Here is a 24,066-nt window from a genome sequence, read left to right as displayed (position 1 = left end):
TTTCCAACAGGGAAGGAAAAGAGATGCTGAAAGGCCAGAGGGCAGAGCCGACGGGTCCTATAGATGAGTTAGGTCAGCTGGGGTTGGGTTGCAAGTGATGCACACACGTTTGACCTGGGCATCGGGTGGATCTAGGTATCCGTTAGTCAGAATTAGTAAGAAGGGTAAGTGGCAAGGTTTGTGGGGAAACTGACTTTTTCTTCTATGGCAATGGAAGAATCTCTGGTGATAGCGAGTCTCATCCTCCATCCCAGTGCAGATGAGAATGACATTTAATGTGACATTCACATCTTTCTTCCCCCCCACCTCCCCCCCCCAAAAAAAAAGTAAGCTTGCAAAGGCCCTGGGGCTAGACTTTTGACTGGAGCAGTAAAGGGACAATTGTAAAGAAAGAGCCTTCAAAACAAGTTTCTTGAGTTATATTTCTTCTCACCAACATTGGGTGGGGGCGGGGCTATGATTTCACGTGGTGGTACAAAGAGAAAGCAGCAGTGTCCCTCAGCCCCAGGCCCGAGTCCGCTGGAGCCTTCCCGCTGGGACCAAGGCTAGCACTGCAGATCTGTGAACGTAAGTGTGAGATTGAGCACGGTTGTGTGCTGGCTCCCCGTCCTTGCACAATGACATCGGCCCAGCGTTTGCTCATGGGGGGGAGTTGATGATCTTCCTCAGAGGCTTTGCCAAAAGTATACAGCATCTCCAGGACCCCCTGCAAACGAGGAAACAGAAATCAGAACTCTAGGTAAAGTAGAGCGTTACTTCCATAACTCTAGGTGAATATATCAGTTTTGAAAGAGGAGCCCAGTGGCGAGGGCTGTCCGTAGGTCCTGCCTTCAGTTGCTGCCTACAGCCGACACCAGTATTTAAATTCTACATGCGAAGACACACATGGCTGATAAGTTTTGAGAAACGCCTCCTTAGGCAGCTGTCCCACGGTTGAGCAGATGTCACCATTGTGTGTTCACATCAATCTAAACAGTTGTGGTGGCTTCTTGGTGCAACAGACACAGCCACCGAGCGCCATGAGGCTGCCGCATATGCTCTTTTATGTCGAAAACAATGGTTTTACAAGTGGATCACACTCTAAGTCAGTGGTTCTCAACCTTCGTAGTGCAGTGACCCTTCAGAACACTTCCCCATGCTGTCCTGACCCCCCCAACCATAACATTATTTTTGTTGCTGCTTCATAGCTGTCATTTTACTACTGTTACTAACTGTAACATAAATAAGGGTTTTCTGATGGTCTTGGGTGAACCCTGGGAAAGGGTTCTTTGACACCCCCCCCCCAAAGGGGTCCCAACCCACAGGTTGAGAACCATTGCTTTAAATGAATGATTAAAACATCATAATAAAACACCAACTAGAAGCGTAGTTACTGACTTCCACTAAGAACTTTCCACACTAACAAGTGTACATCACCAACTTCCCCAGATCTGTGGATCCTGAACCGCTCTAGGCAATAGGAAAATTCTTGCTCCGATTTGATCTTAGGGGACTAACATTATATTCTATATCTCAGTGCTTGCTTTTATTCCTTGCTTTTATTACTTTACCCTGGTAGCTCTGAGTTTTGAAAAACAAATCCTAAAGGAAAATGTTGACCTGACACACTGCCTGTTCTGAAAACAGAAAGGAAAAGTAGCCTTGCAGTCTTTGATGTAAATAACTTAATGAACACTGCCAAGTGTATCAGATAAAACAGTTATTACCCTCCCCCCCAAATTGTTTTACAAAATTCACATTGTAATACAAAAAGCAAGCTAGATAAGACAGTCACAACTGCTGAGGGAAGGATAGCCCCTGAGTTAGTTGAAGTCCTCCGGGAGACAGAGGCATCCTCCTGGTCTGTGTCTGTCAGAGAAGACTTAGCTGGAAGGAATCTCCTCGAGCTGGTTGTGTAGAATCAAATGTAGATGCTGGTGTAGTGTAAGTCTTGAAGCAGGCAGCATGGAGGCCTTCCCTGGGAAGAAGGGGCTGATTCCTGTTGGGGCTTTCAAATGCCTGGTTGAGATCCGCCCACCTCGCAGAGGATAATCCTTAGTTAAGAGTACACGGGCTTAAATATTTCATGTAAGTCGTGCCTTCGAGGGAGCACTTAGCATGACGCATGACTTAAGTCCAGGATCCGGAAGTCCAGGCTTGTGGGTATAAGTGATTGCTTAACCATAGTCCAACTGTAAAATGCACAGATAGAGCATTGTGGAAAACGTGTTTTTTCTTGTCCTATTTTTCCTGTGAAAACTGAGGATCGTACTGGCCCAGTGTTTGCTGCTCAGGTATCACCAGAAGCATGAAGAGTGTGGTCCTGGCACTGCCATGCTTCATGTAACACCAAAGAGAGGTCTTCATGGGTTTGCAGCCTGATTCCGTGCTTAGGGACTGGGATCCATCTTGAAATTCTTAATGTAGTCAACCTTCATTGAATTCTCTGTCTTGCTCCCAAATTATATAGTAAGCCCAATGCTATATTTAGAGGTTAGATGCCTATATTTAAGCAATACATGGCTACTTCTCCATGTCAGGCCCTTAGCTAGGTACAGGGGATTGGACAGAAGCAGACATGATCCTCCAAGGAGTAGACAGCCCATTGATGGGTCGCTCAAACCTTCACGGATTGTGAGGGATGCATGATTTCTTCTTCAGAAGTGGTCATAAGAAACAGAATGGTAGACAAGGTATGTTTTTATAAAAGTAACTTTTATTTTTATTTTCAAACAGGTTGAAGAATCATCTCCACAAGTGTCTTCTATATTTCAGAATCTGAGGTTGAATAAACTAATTCCCAGACAACTTTTTAAACCCACGGACAATCAAGAAACAGCTAAGTCAGGTGTGATGGATCACACCAATGATCCCAGCAATCCAGAGATGGAAACAGGGTCCTGAGTTCATGGCCAGCCTGGGCAACATCACAAGACCCTGTTCAGACAATACCACCACCACCAAAAACCTCAAAACAGAAAAAAAGGTTCACTTCATATTGCTCAAGAAATTATTATTATTTTTTTTTCCTTTCAAGACAAGATGAATATTTTAGCTTCAAAGTTTCAAGTTCTGAGAAGATGCCTGTCACTGGCCATTTTAGTTTTGGGCCTTTTGTATTATTTTGGCCCAAAATAAAATTTTTATTTTATTTTAAATCTGAGTTTTAAAAGCAGGTATTTTAAATTCACCCAGTCCAAGCAAAACTGTGATGATTTCTGCCTCTGTCCCCATGAGAGCAGTTAACAGGGGACACAGTTGGGGGAAAAGATGCTTAAAACACTCCTATTTTAGGGGCTGCTGGACATTTTGTGATAATGCCATGTAATCATTGTGGGTCCCCTTTGCTTGCACACTGAACCAGCAAAGGTGGACTGATTGTACCTGTTGATAGTAACACATTTAAGGATGCTGTTTGCCACAGCATCCTTGCGTGATGCTGTGACCGTCACTCCATCCCTGTGCCTGGGACACGGCGTCCTTGGGACTTGGATATGCCTTTCTGAGTTGGGAGTAAGTTTTAAATACATCCCATTGTAGGGAGACTTTCTCTTAAAGCAGACTGGTTTTTAAAATATTTATTGTTTAGCGGTACTGTGGCTTGCATGTGGCTCCCCAAACCTGTGTGGGTTTCACTGCGGCAGTGGATGCCTGGTAAAAGTAGCTTTTTTGCTGTCTTGAATTCTCTTGGTCGTTTTGTTGCTGTGGGGGGTCCTCACTAGATGTGGACACCTGGCTCTAGGGTTACCTTGTCTTTCCGTTCCTCTTATTACAGATCTCAGATAGTAGGTTGCTTATGAATCACCCCTCTCCAAAAACTCAGGTTATGGAAACTTGTATCGAGTGTATGCACATGACTGTTTTTGTATACTCTGTTTAGCTGTTGGACCACCAGAATAGTACAGAGAAAGGTTTTCCGTCCTCCCCCCCTTCTTTTTGTGCTGGGACTGAAGCCAAGGTCTGATACCTTCTAAGAAAGCACTTTATTGCTGAGTTTCATTCCTGGTCCTAAACATAACTTTTATATGTACCAGGAAGTAAACAAACAAAACCGATCATGTGACTCGGGTGATTTTAACTTTTTTTTTTTAATGCCGTGCCCTGGGACTGATCTGCAGCATTTGAAATACGCCTTTGTGAGAAATAAATTCACTATTCTTTTACTAAATCGCCTAGTCTGTGGTTTTCTTTTACAGTAACAAGGAATTAAGACCGATGGTAAAACAAAAAGCACTCATTGACTTGACATTATTAGGGTTGAGATAGAATTCTATACTGTTTACCCACTTAAAGAGCACAGCTCGGTAGCTTTTAGTATAGTCAAAGAATGGGAATCACAGTTAATGTTGGGGCTTTTTTGTAACCCTCAAGCCTGAACCCCATTAAGTATCTGCACCCCATTAGGCATACCCACCTGTTCCAGCTAGTGGGTTTGCCTTTGTCGATTTGCCTATGATGCATTGTTCCTATAAGGGAAGCCATACAGAATGAGTCGTTTTGGACTTATTTACCTAACAGTATTATTTAGATTTCACCCACCTTATATCAGTAATATATTGGCAGCCCAGCTCACTCATTGCTAGATAATATTCTTTTGTATGGATATATTGCATGTCAAGTTTATCCCTCCATTAGTGGAATGACATTAGGGCAGTTTCTCTTCTGGCCACTGTAACTAGTACTGCCCTGAACTCTCCAGCCAACGTTTTTGTGAGTAGATATTTATTTTCATTTCTTGGGGTTATGTCACCCAGTGGAATTGCTGTGTCATGGAGTAAGTCTGCCTTAGACTCTTAAGCAGTTAGCATTTTGCATTCTCACCAGTTGTTATGAGAATTCCAATTTCTCTAAATAGTGTGTGCCTGTGTGTATACACGTATATGAATATAGTGTATGTGTGTGGTATATTTATACTTACGTATATGTGTGTACGTATATATTGTGCCTGGGAGAATATGGTATATGTTTATGGCATACATGTACATGTGTATTTGTATGTATCATATATATATATATATATATATATACACACACACATGTAGTATATGCATACATGTGTGTGTGTCCATGTGCTTGTGTGTATGGTGTCTGTGTGTGAATATGGTCCATGTGTATGGTATATATGGACCTGTTATTTAGTATATGTGTGTCTTTATGTGCATGTGTAGTATGGTGTATATCTGTGGTATATGGTACAGTATCTATGGTGTATATGTGTGGTATATGGTGTATATATATATGTATGTGTGTGTATCTGGTATATGTGTATAGTATATGTGTATGTTTGTGTATATAGTGTCTGTGTGTGAATATGGTGTATGGGTATAGTACACGTGTACCTGTGTGTGTGCTGTGGGGGTGCATGCATCTGTTTGAGCATGAAGGAGCATGCTGTGTTCTGCTCCATCCCTTGGCTTTAGTCCCCTGAGTTAGGGTCTGTCAGTGATCCAGCAATCTCCCCCCCGAGCCTTCTGTTCTGTCTCCTCACACTGGGGTTACAGGTATGCATGACTGTATCTGGCTTTTTACATGGGCTTTGGGGATTTGACCTCAGTTGGTCTGGCTTGTGTAACAAAGGATCTATCTTACTCTGTGCCGTCTCCCCAATGTGTCGCCCCCTTCTCTTAACTGACTTCTAAAGTAAAGCCATCCTAGAAGTAAGATGTGGTATTTCATGCTGATTTTGATTTGTATTTTCCTTATGGCTAAAGATGGGGAATAGCTTTCATATATTTATTGGTCTATACTATGTCTTTGGAGAAATATCTATTCCTATCTTTTGACTTTTATATTAGGTTAATATCAAAATCTGAGAGTTCCTTATATATTCTCTATATAGTCCTTTATAAAATAACGTGACCTGCATTTTTCTCTCATTTTGTGAAATTTTACATCCAAGGGCATATTTTTAATTCAGTCATGTCTATTTGTCAGTTATTGTCGCTTGTGATTTCTGTGTCACAGCCAACAAACCATGGCCCATCCAAAGCCATGAAAATTTACTTCTGTTTTTCTAAGCATTTAATAGTTTTTGCATTCATGTCTAGATGTTAGATAAACTTTCACTTAGCCCCTGCGTAAACTGAGAGGGATCCTGGGTCATCTTTGGCATGCATGGCTAACCAACTAACTGTTTTGAGCTCCATCTCTTGAAGATTGTTTTTTCCCCAATGAGTTGTCTCCATACCCATATCACAACTCACTGGCATGTGGGAGGGTGTGTTTATGGCTTCTCAGTTATGTCCCACACGTTGGTTCATGTACCAGTGTGGCATCCTGCTGACTCTATTACAGTAGACTGTAGTACTATATGATTTGAAATCAACCCCCAAGCCTTCTAACTTTGTTGATCTTTTTCAAGATTGTTTAGTTGTCTTGGGTCCCTTGGGTTTTATTGTAGTTTCTTTTTGAGACACAGCCTGTCTAGCCTTGGTTGGCTTGGAACTTGCTATGCAGACAAGGCTGGCTTCCATGTCAACATAGATCCTCTTGCCTCTGCCTCAGGGCTGCTGGCATTAAAATCATGACCTGGATTCCCTGCATTTCTGTATAAATTTTAGCTTTCAGGTTTTTGTTGTTGTTGTTGGTGGTGGTTTTATTATTATTATTATTATTATTATTATTATTATTACTTTAAAAAGCTGGAAATTTGATGGAGCTTGCACTTTAGAAATATTTTTAGGGCTGTGGATTGCCCTTGTTTTAATATTAACTCTTAGGATCTACAAGGATGTTCTTCTGTTTCTGTCAGCGCCTTCTTTGTAGTTTTAAAGCATCATGTCTTATAGTTCTACACTCATGTAGTTCTTTTAAACTAGGTTTATTTTAAATTTTTTTTAAGTTATATTCTTGTTGATATTATTAAATTGAAATTGTCTCTGTGTTTGCTTTTGTCTCTGACCAGGTGAGCATGCACAGGGGCGTGTGAAGGAGGCCACGTGGTCAACCTTGGGTGTTCCTCGGGTGTCATCCACCTAGGTTTTCTGTTTGCTTGTTTTCTGAGAAAGAGTTTCTCAGTTGCCAAAGATCACTGGTTTGACTTGTCCAGTGAGTCCCAGGAATTGGCTTGTCTGCCTCTCCAGCAGTGGGATTACAAGTATATGGGTCTATGCTGGGCTTTAAAACAAACACCCAGTTGTCTTCATGCTATGTTGTCTCCTCAGCCCTTGTCTTAATTTTTGGTTGGTCCCTTCTTACTCTACAGAAGCAAGTGGCTTTTGTATACTGATCTTGCTGAACTGGTCGGTATTGGTGAGTTTTTTGGTGGCTTGCTCTGGATTTTCTGTATAAGACCACCTCATTTACAAGCAGACATGGTTTTAATTCTTTCTTTCCAATCCATATGCACGTGATGTTGCTGTCTTGCTTTACTGTCCTGGCTAGATCCTCTGAGCACAGTGTTGTAGAGAAGGGGCGAGAATGGGCATCCTTGCTGGGTTCAGGATATTAAGGCGTATCAGTTGGTTTTGTAATGCAACATGAAGCAATGACCTTATGAAGAGAAAGTTCGTTTTGGTTCCCCGTGAGGGTAGCTCATCATGGTGGAAGTGTATAGAAGTGCAGACTGCTCATCTCATGAACAGTTGGGACATGGCTCCACAGTCCTCTATGGGAACATGCTGCTAGTCACTGAAAGTCATCCTCAAGGCCTTGCCTCCTCCAGGCCCGCAGCACTTCCCAAGAGGACCACCCTGGAGTCCAAGCCTTTAACACACAGGCCTTGGGTAAGGGAGTGAGGATTCACATCCAAATAGCATTGGCGGAAGAATTAAGTCTTTTCTCAAGGTGTTGTTAGCATTGGGCTTTTTTTTTTTTTTTTTTTTTGATGCTTTTTATCCAAGACCTCTTTTGTTGCTGGTTAGCTGTATGTTTTTGCCATGAAGAGAATTTTGTCAACTGTTCGTTTGTTTGTTTCTATTGTAGTATTGATGCAGTTTTAGCCTTTATTACACTGATAGGTAGATGGTGCTGATTTTCGTTTTATACTGATTTTAGGTTTTTGGATGTTAAACCAACTTCACATCCCTGAAATGATCCGCTAGGTCATAGCTAGCTGCTGCTGGTTTAGTTGATGCTGCTTCCCTTTGCAGGGTCCTGCTAAGGATGTTGTATCTATAGTCATAGGAGATGGAAGTCTGTAAGTAGTTTCCTTTGTCTGGTTCTGACATCTGTATATATTGGCCATGTAGAACAAGTTGACTGATTGCTATTCCACACCCTTCTAGTTTGCAAAGAATCGGTGCTTATTCTTCACTAAATGTTTGGGTGAATCATGAATGAAGACACCTGGTTTGGGCTTTTCTCTGTAGAATGTTTCAAAATTTCTAATTACATCTTACTGTAGGTCTGGATTTTCTATTCCATATCCAAGTCTGTGTGTGTTACAGAGACTCAGTTTTGAGAGTCTGTATCTTGAGGAGTTTGTCTGTTTCGCCTGCTGCTTAACCTGTGATCAAAATAGCTCTTTACAGTCTGTTGTTTCTGTAGGGCTGGTTACAGTCCGATGGGTCTGTAAGTCTGCTCTACAGTCTGCCGTGGCTGAGAGCAAAGCTTTCCTTCCATTCCTGATTCTTATAACTCGAGAGCTTCTTCTTCCTATGGCCAGTCTAGCTAATAGTTTATGAAATTTGTTGAGGTTTTTAAAAGACTTATTTTTATTATATTGAATTGCATGTACATTCGTGTGTGTGTGTGTGTGTGCGCGCACGTGCACGCGCGCATGTATGTGTGTGTGTCCATCTGTGGGTATATGCACATGAGTGCAGTGTGTGTGTCTATATGTGAGTGCATGTGTGTCTAGGTGTGGGTAGATGCAAGTGAATGCGTGTGTGCATATATGTGTGTGTGTTCATGTGTGGGTATATGCACATGAGTGCAGTGTGTATGTGAGTGTGTGTGTCTATGTGTGGGCATATGTATGTGAGTGCGTGTGTATGTGTGTGTGTGTGTGTGTTTGTATGAATATGAGGGCAGAGACATTGATATGATACTTGTGAGCTTCCTGACCTAGGTGATGGGAGTCTTTGCAAGTGCAGTCCGTGCTCTTAACTGCTGAGCCATCTCTCCAGCTCCCTTATTGACAGTTTTAAAGTCCCATGCTCTCTGTTGCTTTCATCACTGAGCGTTTATTAATTTCCACTTGTATTTTCATTGATCCTAGGAAGGTCCATTAAGGAGTGTTTTATTCTGACTAACATGGAGGGTTAGCCAGAGTTTAGGGATCTTGGGGGAAGAGAGTCTCTCCCATTCTATCTAGATTGCCCAGTGGGCAACTGTTCAGCTCATCATTTAGGAACAGATACTTGGCACAGGGTTAGGGGTGGCAGAGTCTGTGTCTTACTATCAAGTCATGTGGGAGGGATGGTTCCAGGTAATAATGGAACACAGAGGTTGGTAGGCAGGGAGGGGGGGATGGGAATTATTAAACTAGTAGACAGAAAACGTCTTCAACTAGAGCTGTATTCAAGAGGATCTGACTCATAGCTTTAAACCTCATCAAGAAGCAACTGAAATTAGCTTGTTTTCCTTAAGACACAATGAAACCCTTTATATGTAACTGGGTCTCGCTACGTAGCCCTTGGCTGGCCTAGAAGTTACTATTATTGATCACAGAGATCTGCCTGCCTCTGCCTCCAGAGTGTTGGGCCTAAGGACATGTTCCTCCACACCTCGCAGGAACTAGGTTTTATATTATGAGTGTAGTATTGGGCCAAAGTACAAATAATTAACCTAACTCAATATTCTTCAAGCTGTCATTGGAAAAGAACACATCTAGGAACTTAACGGTTGAGATATGAGGCCAATGCTGTTTCCTCGCAGGGTATTAAGACTGAAGGGTCCTCTAATATACCTGTGCCCCTGGCTGGATGCCACCAGTAGCCAGCGTTGCACATGCTGTACATGCTGGCCTCTCTGGATGGCCATAAGCACTAGATTTGAAAACTACTACCTGAGATGTTTGGATTCATTTTCTCTGTGTTTTTAATGGCCATTTTTGTATTGATTACTTCTGTCTAATCTTAGTCTTTTCTATCGATTGGCTCTGCCTAATCTTAGTCTTTCATATGACATCACTTCTCATTTGTCTGAACTCACGTGATTGGCTCTAACTACGCTTCCTTTCCTTGATTTCCACCTCACAGAACGTAGTGCAATAAAAATATAAACAATTGTTTGGGTTCTGCCAAAAAAAGAAAAAAAAAAGGAACTTCAGTTGGGTCATGTGACTGCCAGGTGTTTATAATGTGATGCTGTGCACACTGGATGCAACTATATAAAAATGAATGTGCTTGTACAAAGCCTTGCTGAGACTACTGATGTTGCTTTAAAAAGGTAACAAAGTTAAAGTTGACGTTTTAATTACTAATGTAAGTGTGCCTCAAAGAACGAGTGTCATAGTTCCTAAGGGCAGATGGTACACCGGAGAGTTAGGAACCACCTTTGTCCCCTAAAGTGAACACGGCATTGGATTTGATGGGGTTGCTGTGTGCATGTGTTCTTGGCCTTTCTTGTACACTTAAAGGCATGTTCTGTAGGTTCTTTGGTGTACTGACCTTCAGGATTCCAGGTGGGGAAGCTGGCTTCCGGGAGGTAAGTTGCCCGCCACTTTATGAGTACCGACCGGAGCTTCCATCCGACCCCAGATCTGACTCTGCAGCTCATTCTCAATCCTCCAGAGTGGTTTTCAAGTTGATGAAGACACTCTCTTCCTTTGGGAAGCTGTGGAGACGGACTCTGACTAGCACTCGGGCCGGGACACTGAATCACACTCAACGCACCAAACATGCAGGTCATTTCTTTTTTTGTTTTTTTTGGTTTTTTGTTTTTTATTTATTTTGTTTCTTTAAAATCATCGTTTATTCCATTTGGTAGAGGGTTTTTTTTTTCCATACAAATATTTGCAACAATTTTGAATTCCCCAAAACCATACATAGACGATAAATACCATGCTATTAAAGTATTAAATTTGTACAAAAATACTTTACAGTTTAATACTTGTTTGTTACAAACAAAAATACATATTTAAGTGACTCATGATCATTTTTTTTTCCTTAACATGATTCTGCTCTATACTTTCTTGCCCTGGCAGTTCAGAAATGTGTTTGAAATCATATATTTCTTTGCACAAAAAAAAAGAAAGATGAATCATTTCCCTTAAACAAAGGACACAGTGTTTCGATGTTTTGCCTGTGCGGGTTGTATTTAGTGGCCCAAAATGAACATGTTTGGAAAAGAATTGTTTTTGACATTCTACCATCAATATACAGATCTATTTTTTTCTTTAAATATTTACCAAATAACAGTTATTAGTGTAGCTATTCAAAATATCTGAACAAATGAAAACAGTTGCCCACAGACATTTAAAGCAACTGTCACGGTTATTGCTTTGGGGGACAGTGATTGGCAATGAGCTATGTGAAAATGTATTTACAAGTTAAGCAAGGGGCGTGGCTCAGAACGAAAGCTGTCAGTGAGTGCAGGGGCTGTGCGCCCCTCGGTGAAGCAGTCTGCAGACATCTGAGCTGGATGAGTCAATTCTATTTGCCTACCCATAAAGTGTCTCGTTAGATTCTTCACTCCTTAAATTCTTAGTCTTGGATTTTTAAAAATAGGATCATATCACTAATTCTCAGTGTTACTACATACTCTAATTCATTATCAGAGATTTTTCAGCTATTTTTTAAAAGAAAAAAATGTGTCCTTAAGGGGGGAAAAAAAAAACAGGTCACAAGACATATCCTGTTTGATCATCTGTTGCATAGGGAATAGCATACATCTTAGTTAAAATCATTCCTATATTTGGGCAAAACATTTACCACCACCTATTATGGTCTCCTACGTGCATTGTTGTGAAATATTTTAAGAAAACCTAATGTTATACCTGCACCCCTCCCCCTGCGGCAGGCCTGGCCGGGTCATCCATCCTAGCTCCCCTTATCGAGCCAGTTATACGTAAATCCGTGTTGATCATGTTCTTATGCTAATGACTTGACAGTAAGAAACTTAGTTCATTCAGGAAATTATCATAGAGAATATTTTCAAACAGATGTTTCTCTCCGTAAAAAGTGACAGTAAAGGTGGACTGTAAAAACTTTCCTCCGATCTCAATTGGGGAAAGGGGTGGGCTGCCTTAGTCTGTATTCTCTACCACTGGGCCCCGGCAGAGAAGGACCCGCCAGTTACCGGAGTGGTCATTCTAAAAGAAACCTCTTCTAGTTGGGAAGGGATGAGAACATGAGCCATGAGGGAGATTTAAAAGACCCCTGTGCTTGCGTTAATGCCACGTGATTCTCTGTGCTTCAGGTGTCACAGAAATCTTAAAGGGTTTTTGTTTTTTTGTTTTTTAGCACCATGTAGATATTGTCTTTTGCCCTGTACTGCTATAAAAGTACTGCTATAATGTGTTAGTGGGTTCTCGTGTCTCTAGATTACCACCGTGGCTGGGCTGCTGGAAGAAGGCGCTGTTCTGTTCACTCCAGTTGCTGGGCAGAGCCGGCTGGTCTATCGACTTCTGCGAGGCCAGTGGGTTTCTGCTAATAACCAGGTCCAGCTTGTTGCCAGATTCGGCTATGAGAGGCACCACCAGGCAGCAGTCAAAGTCTCTCGTCCGGACGTGATTAACCTGCCAGGCCAAGAAGAGCCGTTTTCAACGACCACTGTTCCTTAAGCAAGTGGCTTAATTCTGAAGGTGGGTCATACAGAGAGGTCCCCTCCTCCTCTGTTTGGCCACACAGGGACAAGGCTATTGGTTTACTATTTGTCCTCTGCAACTGCCTGTGGCGAGGTGAAGAGCAAGACACCATTGATCGTCCTGTTCCCACAGGAAGGTCATCTCTCTCAAAGTCTCCCATTGCCGAATGTTACACTGGTTTACAGAGGAAGGAAACAAAGCTTAGGGTGGTGAGTTGCTTTGCGTCTGACCAGCAGCGCGCGTAGGGGCTTCCCAAGAATGTAGTTCCAGGTAGTCTGGCTACTACGATGCAGAGCTCACTCAGTTAAGGATGAACCCACCTCCTCCTCAACTTACGAATTCTCTAGGCACTCCTAACTTCAATCCTCTTTTAACCTGGGAACTGGACCTCAGGGATCACACACGCTAGACAAACACTCTCCTGTGGAGCTATCTGTATTCCTAGCCCAAGAGCAAAGCTTGTTAAAATCCCTTGCACTCAACTCCCAGTCCTGACTGCCCATTCCCTCCCTGCTTTCTGAGGCCAAGCACTGGGGCATTTGACAGACCCAGTTTCAACTTCGGGAACTGTCGAGTTCTCAGCCTTCTTGGATGTCTGCAGTCTACTGCTCTGGACACCTGCCTGCCCCTTAGCTCCCCCTTCTCTGATGTAATGAATGCTAGCAGAGGCTGCTGCCCAGGCCTGAGAACACCTTGCTGGGGTCTCAAGCTGGTGGCCCTTTGCCTTCTCTCTGGCTGCTTCCTGCTCACCCTGCCCCTTTGATGGACCACTCAGACATTTGCCCTCGCACTTCAAGTCTCCCGGTAAGAATTTCCGGTAGCCACCTCATGTCTCTTCTTTACTCTTCAGTCCTGTCTGTGTGACTAGGGGACTGCCCTGCTGGCTCATGGCATTTTCCCTGTCCAGGATCCACACATGTGCAACAGTGAACAGTTACAGAAGTGTGTCATACTTGCACTTTCTGTCTGAAGACCCAAAGACCCCCCGGAACCCCACCCTGGGCTTGGCTTCCTTCCCTAGCTTGTGGGGGAACTGGAACTGAGGCATGGACTCTGAGAGCAAGGGCCATAGGCAGCATAAACAGGTCATGGGTTGGACAAGAGCCACCGGTATACCTCTTCCCTAAATAGGTGTTCCACATAATGGCCTCCCATTATTGGGACAACTGGAAGAAGTCATCTTTAAACTAGTCTCCAGGTCAAAGACCCAACTCCCTCTCACTGCCCGCTAGCCCACACTTGTTGGATCCTCTAGTACAAGAAACCCAATTAACCTGGGGCTCCAAATCTTCTTTCTTATGACTGGTCCACAGGGATTTCTTAAAACCATCGGAAAGCATAGATATTGACCTTGCGACTCACAACAGTAGCAAAGGTACATTTATGAAGTAGCAATGAAAATGATTTTATGGTCGGGGGGGTTGCCACAGCACGAGGGGATGTATTAAAGGGTCCGTAGCGTTAGGAAGGTTGGGAGCCACTGGTCTGTGGTTGTCCGTTGTCCTTCTCTGCTTCCGAATGCTCAGAGTTCCCTCCATGAGTCTCTTTCACTTCTGACTAGAAATTCACCGTGGGTAACTTTATCTAACCCCCATCTTCTAGAAATCTTTAGCCCTGGCTGGCACATCACATCTAAGCAATAGATACAACTTACTAACTATGTCCCATCGGGATGTGCTGAAGTTATGGAGGGCTGGACAGGACCAAAACAGGCCGCTGACCCTCACTTCCCTGCTCACGCCTGTGGACATCTGCTGCCTCACCGTGTCCCTATTCAACCATGATAATATTGCTTTTCTTTCTCTCTCTGTGTGTGTGTGTGTGTATGCATGTGTGTGTTTGTGTGTGTGTGTTGCCAGTACATGTTCATGTGGATGTGTGTTTGCTTGTAGGAGCTCAGAGGTGGATGTCAGTATCTTCTATTGCTCTCTCTGCCTTATTTTCTTTGAGATAGGGTCTCTTTATTGACTCTGGAGCTCAGGGGTTTGGCTAGACAGGCTGGCCAATGAGCGCCAGGGCCGTAACTAGGCTGATGTTTGAGGAATAAACACCCCAATAAAAAGCATATCATTGAGCTCTGTGTCAGGACATCCAGGGAGCCGAAACAGATTTCTTTATCCAGCTGTTCACTGCTAGTATAGTTTGAGGACAGGAGAACAAGGGGTTAAACAAAGGGTCTAACCGTGCAGGAGAATTTGGAGGGAGTTGCTGCCTGTAGGTCAGGGGCAAGGATTCAGGACTCTGCGGAGGGAAGCCTTACCTGTAAGAGTCTGTCATAGGGCTTCAAGCCACCAAGATCACCTGGCCCAGCTGGGCGGATATTTTTGACATACACTCCTTTCTCCAGCAGGCCGTCTGCCACACTGAATCCGAAGTCCTCCATTCCAGAGTCCTTGTATAAGGTCACCTGGAGAGTGGGAAGATGTCAAAGTTAGCTGAACGGGAGCCATTTGCTGCTGCAGTTTCTCAGATGAGGGAGCTTCCCAAACTAATTTCATAGTCCCATAGTGGACTTGCAATGTCAGCCTTAAACAGCCTCTGTGGACCAACCCTGCTGCTTTGCCCCTACCCCAGGAACATCCTTGGAATCTGTAACGTCTGAGCCTGAGCTGACAAAGGAGGAGAAAAGTCATGTCTTCCTTTCTTTGTTATTGCACTTCTTCCTTAAAAAAAAAAAAAAAAAAAGTGTGTGCCTAGTGTAGTGTGTGTGTGTGTGTGTGTGTGTGTGGTGTGCACACACGTGTGTAGGCCAGGGGACAATGTTAGGTACTTTGATACCCTGATCTATCACTCTCTGCCCTATTCTCCTGAGACAGGGTCCCTCATTAGCCCCGGAGTGTACCATGTTTCAAGCAAGGCTGACTGACTGGCTGGCAAGCTGGATTCTCTTGTCTCAAGTCAACCCTTATGCCTTTCTGTTCCCTAACCAGTACTAGGGTTCCAAGCATGTACCCCCATACCTCTGAACTCAGGTCCTCGTGATTATATAGCAAGTACTTTTACCTCTCCCAGACTCCCTCACCTTCCCAGATTCACGGCCTCCGTTTTTCAAATTACAGCCATCAGGTATAGGACATGGAGGGCAGGAGAGGGCAGGTTGATGTCTAATATCTCCCTGGAGTAGCCCCCAGGTTTGAAAAAAGCCAGGGGCTGCTAATACATTGAATAATAAGCCTTTTCTGCCTTCCACCAGCCTGGTAGTCTGTTAAATACCATATTCCATGGCCCCTCTCTCCCTCTGAACCAGAGCCGTGAACTGGAGTATTTGATTTTCGAGACACCCCATACAGCCTCATCACAAATCACTTTCTAAAACACCTCTAAGTGTTCCTATTACAAGCATCACTTGAGGGCTTGGCCTCACTGTTTCTGCAGCGATTGCCCAAGGGTTTTAGCAGGTCAAGGTATCTGCTATCCCATGGCATAGCTGACACCCATCACCCAAGGGCAGCTCCCAAAAGCTTCCCCCGAGCCTCACTTCACCATCTGGTCACCTGCAAGAGGAAGTCTGAGGTGCAAAGAGCAACCCACATGTACAAAGCATGTGTGCACTGACCAAATGTTTCTTGAACCCCTTAGATGCTGTTTTTATTAAGGTTTATTGGATGCCCTCCAAAACCTGACCATACTTCAACAAGCACACACACACACACACACACACACACACACACACACACACACACGTTCCTGTTAAATAGTAGAAACAAACAAGCCCCTCAGAGCTATACAAGACAAGCAGGAGAGCCCGGCCTTTTATAACAGGTTTAGATTTTTATATCCAGTTATTTGACTGAAGAGAGGTATAGACCACTGAAGGAAATACAAAAGTGGCCAGTTTGGAGATTTTTCTTTCACAGGGTAGAAAGCTTAAAAAAAGTCAAGCTTCCTGGGTCAATACTATGCACCAGCCAGCTCTGTGGGTGGGTTATAGAAAAGGAATTTCAGTTTTATACAGGGTAAATAGTCTGCCGAATGACACAAAGGTAAGAAACGGTGGGAATCAGGTCTATCAGACCAGACACCCAGTGCCTACCCAGCGATCTCCACCTGAAGCCAGAATGCTTATTCCAATGCTAAAATGAAGGTATTTATACTGGGTTGCATTTTTACATTTTTTTTTTATTTTAAAGATTTATTTATTTATTTTAATGTATAGAAGTAAGCCATCTTCATGCACATCAGAAGAGGGCGTCGGATCCCATTACAGATGGTTGAGAGTCATCATGTGGTTGCCGGGACTTGAATTCAGGAAGTCTGGAAGCATAGCCAGTGCTCTTAACCACTGAGCCATCTTTCCACCTTCATATTTTTACATTTTTAAATGCCTTAAGTTAGACAGTGTTTCATAATTGATGGCATCTTGGATCCTGTGAATTATGGTAAGTATATAAATATTCTACTCCTCACGTGTTTTTTTTCCCCAGGCGCACACTGAAGAAAGGGTTGGAATTGAATAAGGAGTGCGTGTGTATATGTATGTGTATGTATGTGTGTCTGTGTGTATATGTATATGAATGTGTGTGTGTGTCTGTGTGTGTATGTGTATGAATGTGTGTGTATGAATGTGTGTGTATGTGTGTCTGTGTGTGTATGTGTGTATGTATGTGTGTCTGTGTGTATATGTGTGTGTCTGTGTGTGTATGTGTGTATGTATGTGTGTCTGTGTGTATATGTGTGTGTGTATGTCTCTGTGTGTATGTGTGTCTGTGTGTGTGTGTGTGTATGAATGTGTGTGTATGTGTGTGTGTATGTGTGTGTATGTGTGTATGTATGTGTGTCTGTGTGTGTATGTGTATGAATGTGTGTGTATGTATGTGTGTATGTGTGTCTGTGTGTGTATGTGTATGAATGTGTGTGTATGTGTGTGTGTATGTGTGTCTGTGTATATATGTGTGTGTGTATGCATGTGTGTCTGTGTGTGTATGTGTATATATGTGTGTGTATGTGTGTATCTCAGTAAAATCCATGCCTCGTCTGGTGTAACACTGGTGATGTGGGAGGAGTTAAGTGCTATGACTAAGAGTTTGCCTTCAGCCAAAGTAACTCGCACCACGAGATTTGTTATGAGTATTTGTTATATTAACAAAGCTGGTAAGCTCTGTCTCAAAAATCTATCTCAAAACTCTAACCAAGCTCTGTCACATGGTAGCATCTTGTGCTAAACAGAAAGGGCTCCTTCAGCTCTACCTCACCCTGGCTAACTCTTCATGCTGTACTGTGCTCTTACAAGCCAGTGCTGAGGGTGTGAAGAATTGATACTGGGTTCAAAGAACTTCCCTCCAAGGCTCTGCGGTTAGAGCCTGCCCAGTGCAAGCATGGTGCTCACTGGTGACATTTTGTGGCCCTGACTAGAGAGCACACCTTTGATACTGAAGCCAGCCTGCACCACCCGGTGACTGATGACCTTTGGGCATTTGGAATGTGAGTGGGTGCTAACTGAAGATCTACTGTCAACAGAAGCTGGACTTCATTCTTATAATATCTGTGAGACTTGAAGTTTCAACAGGAAACAAGATGCTATTGTCCCTTCTAAGTGTGTGTGTGTATGTGTGTGTGTGTGTGTGTGCGTGTAGCAGGACATTTAGACAGAAGCTCAGAGAGGGACAGAAACTTACCCAAGGTCATAGAGAAACCAAGCAATGGAGAATGCCTTCAAAGCAAGGGTGCTGACTGTAAAGCTCTGATCTCTTGACCATATACTGTTTTATTTAATGTATGGTTTCTTTAAAATGCCTTTTTCAGGCTGGGTGGGTGTAGCTCAGTGGTAGAGTAATTACTTAGGATGGCCAAAGCCCTAAGGTCCAACCCAAGACTGCCAGAACCAAAAATCCTCCCCTGAAAATCTAAATAAACAACAACAAAAAATATTTAGGACCTTTTGTTAATTACAGTTTTGTCCCAGGCCATAAAATGGGTGATATTTCCAAGTATTTATTGGAGAAAATTAATTTTTTCTAAAGTTTCATTTTATTTTATGTGTGTGAGTATTTTGCATGTTTGAATGTATGTGCATCATGTGGGTGCCTGGTACCTGCAGAAGTATAAAAAAACGTAAGACCCCTAGGAACTGAAGCTACAGATGGTTGTGAGCTACTATGTGTGTACTGGGAATTGAACTTGGGTCCTATGGAAGAGCTTCGAGTGCTCTTATCCAGTAAGCCACCTCCTCAAGCCCTGGAAGAACAGTTTTTAAAACAGCAAACTATCCGCTCACATCTTGGCAGTCACGCTGGTGACAGTTTGTGGACATGACAAAGTGGATTTGGAAAAGCCCAGGAAGCCTCAACTCTACACAAAGAACCACAGGCAACTGAGGAGAGCTGGGGTGGTGAGAGGTGACCTTCCCAAGGAAGTGTGCAACAATTGACTGTCCATGCCAAATGGTTAGCCCTGAAAGCACATACACAAGTAACATTATATACAGAGTAGGTTATATTTAACAATATATATGCTGGGTGGTGGTGGTACATGCCTTTAATCAAGGCACTTGGGAGACAGAGACTGGTGTATCTCTGTGAGTTTGAGGCCACCCTGATCTATAGAGTGAGCTCCAGGACACCTAGGGTTATACAGAGAAACCTTGTGTCAAAACCAACCAACCAGCCAGCCAGCCAGCCAGCCAGCCAGCCAACCAACCAACCAACAAAACCAACAAGAATATCTATACCTCTATATATCTTAATCTTCTTTATATTTGAATGAAATATTTAATAAAAGAGGCCATGAATTTGAAGGAGAGTGGGAAGGGCTTGGAGGGAGGACAGGGAAGGGAGAGATGTTATTTTATCATCGTAATAAAAAACACCTTCAAGTACCTTGTAAGATAAAGATGCCAGAGCGCCAAGCCTCCCTGGTCCGTTACTCAGTGGCAGCAACTGTCAGAAGCTACATTGACTTCAGTCATTTTCATTTTTAATTCTCTGGGAGAGTATTTTTAGACAAATGCCAGACTTTGCTATCTGTCTTTAAAGAGATGATCATTTTCCTCTGAACTGACAGTTCTCAAGTAAGGACAAGGCTAACAAGCTTTGAAAAGAATGCACAACATCACCAGTCACTGGGGATGCAAATTAAAAGCAGGACGAGTCATTTCCTCCAGCTAGAAAGGGTATCATCACAAAAGATGGAAGAGAAACGGTGTCAAGGATGTGCAGAAAAGGAGAGCCCATCACACACATTGTTAGGGGCAACATAAATCACTTCAGACACCGTAGATATGCCTAGAAAAGTTCCTCCAAAACTGAAAGTAGAACTCTATGTTGAGGAATGGTTTTGTGCACTGTGTATTCAGATGTCGATTGCCATGCTCAGGGATTTGGTTGCAGTCTGGACATCTGTGTGGACATTGTCATGATATTTGGAGCATCTCCTATCTCAATGATGTGTAAAAGTTCTTTGCCGTCACCTGATTGGTTAATATAGAGCTGATTCAGCCTATAGCTTGGCAGAAGAGAAGAGGGCAGGACTTCTGATCCCAATCAGGGAATCTCAAGGACCAGGTGGATTTGTCACAGGCAGATCATCAGGGGATTCATAAGGACACACCGGGAACAGAGTGAGCCAGGGGAAGAAATCAGATTGTAGGCAAAGGACCATGTGGCTGGGAAGTAGTAGCCATATAGCATTAGAATAGATGAGTAGCCGCGCAGTGGTGGCACACACCTTTAATCCCAGCACTTAGGAGGCAGAGGCAGGCAGATTTCTGAGTTTGAGGCCAGCCTGGTCTACACAGTGAGTTCCAGGACAGCCAAGACTACACAAAGAAACCCTGTCTCAAAAAACAAAACAAAACAAAACAAAACAAAAAAAAAAAGAGAGAATAGATGAGTATCTGCCCAGACAGTGCTTGTAGACTGTTAATAAATTTATTAGGTTTCCACATCAGATATTTGAGAATTAAAATGGGCTAGAGGTGTAAAAATGCCCTATCATTACTTGGGAGCAAAAAGAGTAAAGACGAAGACCCTGGTATTACACCTATGATTCTATGTTACCTTACAATCCTAATGCTGGCTTTCCGAAGAAAATGAAATTATCATGTAAAATATGCACAATGCCATGTTTATTCTAGTGCTGGACACAACAGCTGAGGTCTGAAGTCAACAATCAGTCACCAACACATAAATGAACAAACAATACACAGGGCCAACAACTTCCAGAGTTCTGTGGAGTGGCAGCATCTACAAGATTGTATTGCACATTTGAAAATAATTGGAAGACTCTGAAGGTTCCCGTCACATAGAAGTAATGTTTGAGGAGAGGGCAATGCTTACTTATCTTGGTTGGATCATCCCACATTAGATATGTGTATCAAGTTGTTGTAACGGTGCCCCAGAAGCATGTTAATAACAGGTGACAATTACTACAAATAAAAAATATACCTGTCATACAACATTAGATGGCGCACACATAGGGGTCAGCTACAGGACAGAAACACATGGTTTTATAGAGACCCTGAATGTTATTAACTCACTGATACAATTGACCTTCATTGCTTGTTTTCCAGTAGCTGTACCTAGCTTATAATTTCCCCCACTGTCTCAAAAAAGTTTTTCAGTGTGTGTGTGTGTGTGTGTGTGTATGTACCTGCCCTCTCTGTGTGACTATGGGTGTGATGCACCACAGGACACATGGGCAGGTCAGAGGACTACATTAGTTGCTAGCTTTCATCTACCTGGTCCTGTCTTGTTTCTGAGATGGAGTCAATTCTGCACTTATCAGGATACCTGACCCATAAGCTTCCAGGGAGCCTCCTTTCTGCTACCCACCTCCCTGTAGGAACAGGGCGGGGAATTATCATACTTGGCTTTAGATTTGAACTCCAGTTCTCACATTTGCATGGCCACAACTTTATGCACTCAACCATCTTTCTCAGCCCAGGAAAGCTTATTAAATCATCAGGATCCCAACCAGGGCCATTCACTGCCTCTGTGTTTGGCTCTGTATTTCCTCTTGTTCGAGGCACATGCCCATCCCTGTTCCCTAGTGCTACTGACTTACAGTAGCCCCCTAATCTAGGAGGGATTTCATCCCAAGGCTCTATGGATACCTGAAACCACACAGGGAGAGTATCAAATGCTATCCACAAGCACAATCTCATGGTTGAGCTGATACAATGGTTGATTTGTATTACAAGTTATAGAGCACTGTCATAGTTAGGGTTTTCCTGCTGAGAATGGACACCATGACCAAGGTAAGTCTTATAAGGACAACATTTAAATGGGGCTGGCTTACAGGATCAGAGGTTCAGTCCATTATCACCAAGGTAGGAGCAGGGCAGCATCCAAGCAGGCACGATGTAGGAGGAGCTGAGAGTTCTACATCTTCATCTGAAGGCTGCTAGCAGAAAACTGACTGACTTCCAGGAAGCTAGGATGAGGGTCTTAAAGCCCACACCCACAGTGACACACCCACTCCAGCAAGGCCACACCCACTCCAGCAAGGCCACACCTATTACAACAGGGCCACACCTTCAAATAGTGCCACTCCCTGGGCCGAACATACACAGCCTAATCATCACAACTATGATTGAGGGAATCCAAGACAGGAACTCAAGGCAGGGGCATAGAGCCTGGCACCAAAGCAGAGAGCAAGGCAAAATGCTGATACCATCTTGCTCCTTGTCCAGCTCTCTTTCCTATATAGCCCAGGTCCTCCCACATCAATGATCAATAGAGACAATGTACCACAGACATGTCCACATGTCAATCAGATGGAGGCAATTTCTCAATGGAGGTTCCCATTGTGTGTCAAGTTAATAACCAAGATTACCCACCAGAGATGACTACTTAATCACTAATGGGCAAGATGAGTTTGGGGTATGGATAGGCTGGGAGATGAGAAGACCCACATCTCAAGTGGGAGGGTGTGAGATTTCATCACCCTACTGAGTATAATGTAGACCGTACAGTCTGAAGAATGGTTTATTTATGGAGTTCCATTTAAGACCTTTAGTCTACAGTTGGCCACAGGGAATTTAAACCACAAAAAGTGTGACCGTGGCGGGGGGATGGGGGTGGGGGGAGGGGGAAGCCGCTACCTGCATTGCTGGGGCTGCATCCTCTAATCTGTAGAATAGTCTTCTATCTCAACGTTTCATTAAATGGCAATTAGCTCTGGTGGTGTTCAGTGAAGTCAGGGTATGGGGGAATCACGAATAGACCATAGGTGCAAAGGAGCTTCCTATGACATCACACAACCCCATCAGTCTATGTCCAGACTCACAGTTGACCGACAGATCATCTGAATCACTCTCATTGAGGTTGCAAAGAATAACCTTCTCCTGCCTGGTACTGTCACTTTTCTTACTTATTAACTACAATTACTTTGTAAAACCAGAATGTGTTCTTCAATTAGCATTGTCTGATTAATGCAGTTAGTACGTGAGAAGCAGAATGAATGTTAATTCAATTTCAGAACAGAAAATTACTTGGTCCTGTGGAGTGTCCCATATTCATTAAGTTCAAGTGGTTTGGCATTCTTTTAGATGCTCAAACACATTTGCATCTCCAAAAGGTGGCGTGTTTTTCATGTTAACTCATGGTCCTTTCCCCAGGACCCATTCGTATTGATAGGCTCTGTGTTTTCTAGTACAAGTTATCACTGATGTGCCTTGAATGTTTCCTGTCCCTCTTCTGGAATCAGCTATCACCCCCAAGCCCACAATTTTTGACTAGAAGGGAAATTTCTATATTTTATTCTCAAGAGGAGAAAAGAAGAAGGCGGGAAAGGGGGAAAAGGCAAACTGTCCATAGATTGCTGATAGACTGGCCATGGGCTCTGTTTACTGGTAGGTGAAATCTCTGTTTTAGAGTTGCCTGCCTATGGGCTGTTCCTGGGCTCTGTGGGTATTTTATCTTTGACTCATTCTCTTCCTTGTTTGAGCCGTGTCCTCTGTGTGACAGGTAGCATTCCTGTGAGGAGTCCATAGCCCGGCTCCTACCGGGCAGTGTGCACTTTTTAGCATTATGTGACTTGCTACACTGTACAACACTTTGGGCTCCCTGATTGGCTGAGTAAGGAAACCAGCATCTGTCCCAAGGTACTGCGAAGGAGACAAGCCTAAGCTCACAGGAGAAATTAGGAAGTCCCCTTTAGTCTTACAGCTGAGGCTTGTTTTCCAATACCATCCAGAACCCTTGCATTTAGAGAATGTACCTAAAGCTGTGAGATTCTTCTTTGCTGAGTTGGCTTGTGACTCGTAGGTATCTGCTCTATAGGCCAGGATCTGGAAGGGGCTTGTGGTGGTTTGAATGAGAAAGGCCCCCAAAGACTCATAGATTTGAATATTTGGTCACCAGGGAGTGACACTGTTTGGAAGGATTAGGAGGCATGGCCTTGTTGAGGGAAGTGTGTCACTGGGGGGATGGGCTTTGAGGTTTCAAAAATCCCATTCC

General features: G+C 43.4%; 2 protein-coding genes across 19 annotated transcripts in view; one reads left to right on the top strand and one right to left on the bottom strand.

Moving 5' to 3' along the window:
• Positions 1 to 4,147, top strand: part of Helb (DNA helicase B) — a 28,771-nt gene extending 24,624 nt beyond the window's left edge. For both annotated transcript variants that reach the window (XM_076920338.1, XM_076920337.1), the window contains one exon: positions 2,716 to 4,147. In XM_076920338.1, the coding sequence (XP_076776453.1) occupies positions 2,716 to 2,883 (168 nt within the window). In that variant the 3' untranslated portion in view covers positions 2,884 to 4,147. The remainder of the gene's footprint in view (positions 1 to 2,715) is intronic.
• The window catches only part of Grip1 (glutamate receptor interacting protein 1), a 636,231-nt gene continuing 612,512 nt past the window's right edge, over positions 348 to 24,066 (bottom strand). For 8 of the 17 annotated variants that reach the window (XM_076920321.1, XM_076920332.1, XM_076920324.1 and 5 more), the window contains 2 exons: positions 14,931 to 15,077; positions 10,764 to 12,601 (listed from right to left, as the gene is read on the bottom strand). In XM_076920321.1, coding sequence (XP_076776436.1) covers positions 12,374 to 12,601; positions 14,931 to 15,077 — 375 coding nt within the window. In that variant the 3' untranslated portion in view covers positions 10,764 to 12,373. Of the gene's footprint in view, positions 707 to 10,763; positions 12,602 to 14,930; positions 15,078 to 24,066 lie in introns of those variants that run through there. The other 9 variants (XM_076920329.1, XM_076920326.1, XM_076920331.1 and 6 more) reach the window with 2 other exon arrangements.

Source organism: Arvicanthis niloticus, chromosome 22, assembly GCF_011762505.2.
Source record: "Arvicanthis niloticus isolate mArvNil1 chromosome 22, mArvNil1.pat.X, whole genome shotgun sequence".
NCBI classification, from domain to species: domain Eukaryota; kingdom Metazoa; phylum Chordata; class Mammalia; order Rodentia; family Muridae; genus Arvicanthis; species Arvicanthis niloticus.
This window is presented reverse-complemented; position numbering and strand designations above follow the sequence as displayed.